Source organism: Ascaphus truei, chromosome 5, assembly GCF_040206685.1.
Source record: "Ascaphus truei isolate aAscTru1 chromosome 5, aAscTru1.hap1, whole genome shotgun sequence".
Taxonomy (NCBI): Eukaryota; Metazoa; Chordata; class Amphibia; order Anura; family Ascaphidae; genus Ascaphus; species Ascaphus truei.
Window position 1 is genome coordinate 9177736 of NC_134487.1, and position 6231 is coordinate 9183966.

General features: G+C 58.6%; 1 protein-coding gene across 2 annotated transcripts in view; it reads left to right on the plus strand.

The window, feature by feature from the left end:
- The first annotated feature begins 1619 nt into the window (after window positions 1–1619).
- TSPAN33 (tetraspanin 33) overlaps window positions 1620–6231 on the plus strand; it is a 110254-nt gene continuing 105642 nt past the window's right edge. For both annotated transcript variants that reach the window (XM_075599310.1, XM_075599311.1), the window contains exon 1: window positions 1620–1839. In XM_075599310.1, the coding sequence (XP_075455425.1) occupies window positions 1741–1839 (99 nt within the window). In that variant the 5' untranslated portion in view covers window positions 1620–1740. The remainder of the gene's footprint in view (window positions 1840–6231) is intronic.

Consider the following 6231-nt stretch of genomic DNA (forward strand, 5'->3'; position numbering starts at 1 on the left):
CCCGTCTTCCCCGCTGCCTATCGGCTCCCCGCTCACTGCAGTGCGCGCTCGCGGCCCTTGTATAGAAGGGCTGACTAACCTCAGCCAGCTATAACTGCCGTGCGCGCGCATGGAGTAGCACGCGGCCGCGCTACAGAACCCGCCTTAGATATCTAGGATAGCAAAGAGGGGTTACACATGTATGACAGCCTGGTGGGGCGGGCTGCCCGACAACCAAAATTCCTCTTGGAACAATGAGTACTTGAGTATTGCAACTGGACTAACACGGCTATTTCTACCTCATTCTTAGGCCTCGGGCATGGTCAGCGCCGTGCTGAGGCGCGCTGGTACTTATCAGTGAGCCCCCACAGCCGCAGTGAGAGCGGCTTTAGTAGGGGCTCGCCTACGCTTCCGCAAGCGCGCGGAAGCGTAGGTCTTAGGTACATTTTAAATTCAAGCGCTTGCCGGAGCGCAGGGCCGGTCACGTGAGCGGTTCGCCCAATGAGGGCGAACCAGCTCCGTGACGTCACTGGCCCGCCCGCCGACACGCCCCCGGATGGCGCGCTGTCTAACGCCAGGGAAAGCACCCGCTTTCCCTCAGCCCCAGCGCGCCTCTGCCAGCAAGCAACAACCCTGGACGAGGCCTTAGAACAATAAAGCAATATACCGCAGTAATATAGATGAGGAAGTCAATGTCTCTTAGAAGATAACTCACTGTGACTGAGGAAGATATTCTTACTCTTAGGGAAGTCATTTCAAGCAACGAGGTCAGCATCAATCCATTAAATTGTACAGGCTTTTATTCCAAAACCCCCCAGTATCGCCCATGTGTACCACAGGACCATATTGGGGCGATCCAAGCCGCCGATTATTTTGTTGTAAATTTATTTTTTAACATTGGATTGAAGCAGGGGGTCTACGGAGCTGATCCCCATTACTTTCAGCTACGGGTACCCCCTGCTTCTGGCGATAGTTACCTCCGTGGGGGGGGGGGGGGTGTCGGTGGCCACTCGGCTAGCAGGGCTCACGTAACGTACGCTGTTCAAAGCTCCCACGCCCTGCAGCCAATAGGAAGCCGTGACATCATCCGGTACGGGCCCGCGTGACGCAGGAGCCTCTTCGGGGCAGGGACCCCTTATCCTATTGTTTACCTTTTTGTCTGACGCGCTTATTCCTATTATTATGTCACGTGTATTATTGCTGTGACGCGCTGTGTACCTGGATGGCGCTATACCAACAGAACAGAAAGCTGAACATTGCTGGTTTTGTTTCTATCCCTTAACGCCCCCAATAAATGCCTCTACTGCCCCTCCTGTCCGCCAAAGCTGCCCCCCTCCTGTCCCCATATCTGCCCCCCTCCTGTCCCCATATCTGCCCCCCATAGCTGCCCCCTCCTGTCCCGCATATCTGCCCCCTCCTGGCCCCATAGCTGCCCCCCATACCTGCTCCCAATAGCTGCCCCCCTCCTGTCCCCTTCAGCTGCCCCCTGCTGCCCCTCCTCAGCCTGAGCCAGACCCTGCCCTATACAGGTGCTCATTCCTTTGCATTGTGAGTGACAGCGACCACAGACCAATCAGTGCGAGGGTTGAGCCGAGCTCTGCCAATGGGCGGCGGTTGGAGGCGGAGCTTTGGAACGTGAGCCCAGGGAAGAGGTGACACATGCTCCGGTGGCGCTGCGCTGCTCCTCTCTGCACCCTGCTGGCTCCCTGGCTCTCTGGGGCTCATTAGGCTGGAGGGCGCCTTTTCTCCTCCTGTGCAGCCATGGCCAGGAGACCCCCAGCCACTGTCCGGGGGGAGGACTTCTCCTTTGTCAGCCCTGTGGTGAAATACCTGCTGTTCTTCTTCAACGTGCTCTTCTGGGTGAGTCCCGGGCTGGGGTCTTATCATGCGTGCGTCCTTAGTATAGGGGCTGCCAGGGTGGGGACATGCCCCCCTCCCCAGGATTACTCGGGCACCCCCTCCCCAGGTTTACACATGCCCCCCCCCCCTCCCCAGGTTTATACATGCCCACTCCCCCCTCCCCAGGTTTACACATGCCCCCCCCCTCCCCAGGTTTACACATGCCCCCCCCCTCCCCAGGTTTACACATGCCCCCCCCCCTCCCCAGGTTTACACATAGGGTTTATACATGCCCACCCCCCTCCCCAGGTTTATACATGCCCCCCCCCCCTCCCCAGGTTTATACATGCCCCCCCCCCCTCCCCAGGTTTACACATGCCCACCCCCATCCCCAGGTTTATACATGCCCACCCCCCCCGCGCCAGGTTTATACATGCCCACCCCCCCCGCCCCAGGTTTATACATGCCCCCCCCACCTCCCCAGGTTTATACATGCCCCCCCCCCCATCCCCAGGTTTATACATGCCCACCCCCCCTCCCCAGACTTACACATCTCCCCCACCCACCCCTCCCCAGACTTACACATCTCCCCCACCCACCCCTCCCCAGACTTACACATCTCCCCCCCTCCCCAGATTTACAAATCTCCCCCCCCTCCCCAGATTTACACATCTCCCCCCCCCCTCCCCAGATTTACACATCTCCCCCCCCTCCCTCCCCAGATTTACACATCTCCCCCCCCTCCCTCCCCAGATTTACACATCTCCCCCCCCTCCCTCCCCAGATTTACACATCTCTCCCCCCCTCCCTCCCCAGATTTACACATCTCCCCCCCCTCCCCAGATTTACACATGTCCCCCCGCCCTCCCTCCCCAGATTTACACATCTCTCCCCCCCCCTCCCCAGATTTACACATCTCCTCCCCCCTCCCCAGATTTACACATCTCCTCCCCCCTCCCCAGATTTACACATCTCCCCCCCCTCCCCAGATTTACACATCTCCTCCCCCCTCCCCAGATTTACACATCTCCCCCCCCCCCTCCCCCAGATTTACACATCTCCCCCCCTCCCCAGATTTACACATCTCCCCCCCTCCCCAGATTTACACAGCTCCCCCCCCCATCCCACAGATTTACACATCTCCCCCCCTCCCCAGATTTACACATCTCCCCCCCTCCCCAGATTTACACATCCTCCCCCCCCCCCAGATTTACACATCCTCCCCCCCCTCCCCAGATTTACACACCTCCCCCCTCCCCCAGATTTACACATCTCCCCCCCCTCCCCAGATTTACACATCTCCCCCCCCTCCCCAGATTTACACATCTCCCCCCCCTCCCCAGATTTACACATCTCCCCCCCCCTCCCTCCCAGATTTACACATCTCCCCCCCTCCCTCCCCAGATTTACACATCTCCCCCCCCCCTCCCCAGATTTACACATCTCCCCCCCCTCCCCAGATTTACACATCTCCCCCCCCTCCCCAGATTTACACATCTCCCCCCCTCCCCAGATTTACACATCTCCTCCCCCCCCTCCCCAGATTTACACATCTCCTCCCCCCCCTCCCCAGATTTACACATCTCCCCCCCCCCTCCCCAGATTTACACATCTCCTCCCCCCTCCCCAGATTTACACATCTCCTCCCCCCCTCCCCAGCATTTACACATCTCCTCCCCCCCCTCCCCAGATTTACACATCTCCTCCCCCCCCCTCCCCAGAATCTCCTCCCCCCCCCCTCCCCAGATTTACACATCTCCTCCCCCCCCTCCCCAGATTTACACATCTCCCCCCCCTCCCCAGATTTACACATCTCCCCCCCCCCCTCCCCAGATTTACACATCTCCCCCCCCTCCCCAGATTTACACATCTCCCCCCCCCCTCCCAGATTTACACATCTCCCCCCCCTCCCCAGATTTACACATCCCCCCCCCCTCCCCAGATTTACACATCTCCCCCCCCCTCCCCAGATTTACACATCTCCCCCCCCATCCCAGATTTACACATCTCCCCCCCCCCCAGATTTACACATCTCCCCCCCCTCCCCAGATTTACACATCTCCCCCCCCTCCCCAGATTTACACATCTCCCCCCCCTCCCCAGATTTACACATCTCCCCCCCCTCCCCAGATTTACACATCTCCCCCCCCTCCCTCCCCAGATTTACACATCTCCTCCCCCCCTCCCCAGATTTACACATCTCCCCCCCCTCCCCAGATTTACACATCTCCCCCCCCCCAGATTTACACATCTCCCCCCCCCTCCCCAGATTTACACATCTCCCCCCCCCTCCCCAGATTTACACATCTCCCCCCCCCTCCCTCCCCAGATTTACACATCTCCCCCCCCCCTCCCCAGATTACACATCTCCCCCCCCCCTCCCTCCCCAGATTTACACATCTCCCCCCCCCTCCCTCCCTCCCTCCCCAGATTTACACATCTCCCCCCTCCCTCCCCAGATTTACACATCTCCCCCCCCCTCCCTCCCCAGATTTACACATCTCCCCCCCCCTCCCTCCCCAGATTTACACATCTCCCCCCCCCCTCCCTCCCCAGATTTACACATCTCCCCCCCCCCTCCCCAGATTTACACATCTCCCCCCCCTCCCTCCCCAGATTTACACATCTCTCCCCTCCCCCCCCTCCCCAGATTTACACATCTCCCTCCCCCTCCCCAGATTTACACATCTCCCCCCCCCCAGATTTACACATCTCCCCCCCCCAGATTTACACATCTCCCCCCCCCCCCAGATTTACACATCTCCCCCCCCCCCCCCAGATTTACACATCTCCCCCCCTCCCCAGATTTACACATCTCCTCCCCCCCCCTCCCCAGGTTTACACATGCCCACTCCCCACCTCCCCAGATTTACACATCTCTCCCCCCCCTCCCCAGATTTACACATCTCCCCCCCCTCCCCAGATTTACACATCTCCTCCCCCCCTCCCCAGATTTACACATCTACTCCCCCCCTCCCCAGATTTACACATCTACTCCCCCCCCTCCCAGATTTACACATCTCCCCCCTCCCTCCCCAGATTTACACATCTCCCCCCCCTCCCTCCCCAGATTTACACATCTCCCCCCCCTCGCCAGATTTACACATCTCCTCCCCCCCCTCCCCAGATTTACACATCTCCCCCCCCCCTCCCCAGATTTACACATCTCCCCCCCCCCTCCCCAGATTTACACATCTCCCCCCCCCCCCTCCCCAGATTTACACATCTCCTCCCCCCTCCCCAGATTTACACATCTCCCCTCCCCTCCCCAGATTTACACATCTCCCCCCCCCCCTCCCCAGATTTACACATCTCCTCCCCCCCCCTCCCCAGATTTACACATCTCCTCCCCCCTCCCTCCCCAGATTTACACATCTCCCCCCCCTCCCCAGATTTACACATCCCCCCCACCTCCCCAGATTTACACATCTCCCCCCCCCCTCCCCAGATTTACACATCTCCCCCCCCTCCCCAGATTTACACATCTCCCCGCCCTCCCCAGATTTACACATCTCCACCCCCCCTCCCCAGATTTACACATCTCCCCCCCAACCCAGATTTACACAACCCCCCCCCTCCCCAGATTTACACATTTCCCCCCCCCCCTCCTCCAGAGTTACACATCTCCCCCCCCCCCCTCCCCAGATTTACACATCTCTCCCCCCCCCCCTCCTCCAGAGTTACACATCTCACACACACCCCCATCCCGAGAGGGGGGGGTGGGGGGGGTCCTGTTTGTTTGTTTGTTTGTTTCCATCATAACGTCTGACACTGATATTGTAATATTAGAATTGATGCTGTCCGTATGGCTGGTGCAGCCTCTCCGGGGGGGGGGGGGGGAGGGGGGGGGCACAGATTTCCCTAACAAATTCCTTATGGCAAATAAGTGCAAGGTTGCTTTACTGTGTCCCACATTTGGCTGCTCTGTGACCGGTCCTGTCCTTGGGTCTGACACTGGGGCAGGTGAGGACTTGCCCCTCTCCACCCAAATACATAGAGGTTTTATTTCTCTTCTGCATAGTTACGGGGAAGGCTGCCTGAGCAGTGTTCTGCGCTTATAGGGGTTGCTGATCAGAGTTATATGATTTACACAGACGCTGGGCATGGGGTGGTGAGGACATTAACCTTGTCTCTTGTTCCGGGGACATTGTGTGCGTCCCTGGCTGTGCTAGGTTTGTTGTGATGTATCACCATATGGGATCTTCTGCGGCCACCCTGTGTAGTGCAGCTGCTGACCGTGAGAAAGGTGTGTTCCTATACCAAAGTCAGTGGGCCATATCCTTGTTTTTTTGGGTAGAGGCCATTTCCACATTTAATAGCAGAATGAATAACAGACTTTGTGCAACCTAACCCTAATATGCACCCTAACCCTAATATGCCACCCTAACCCTAATATGCCACCCTAACCCCTAA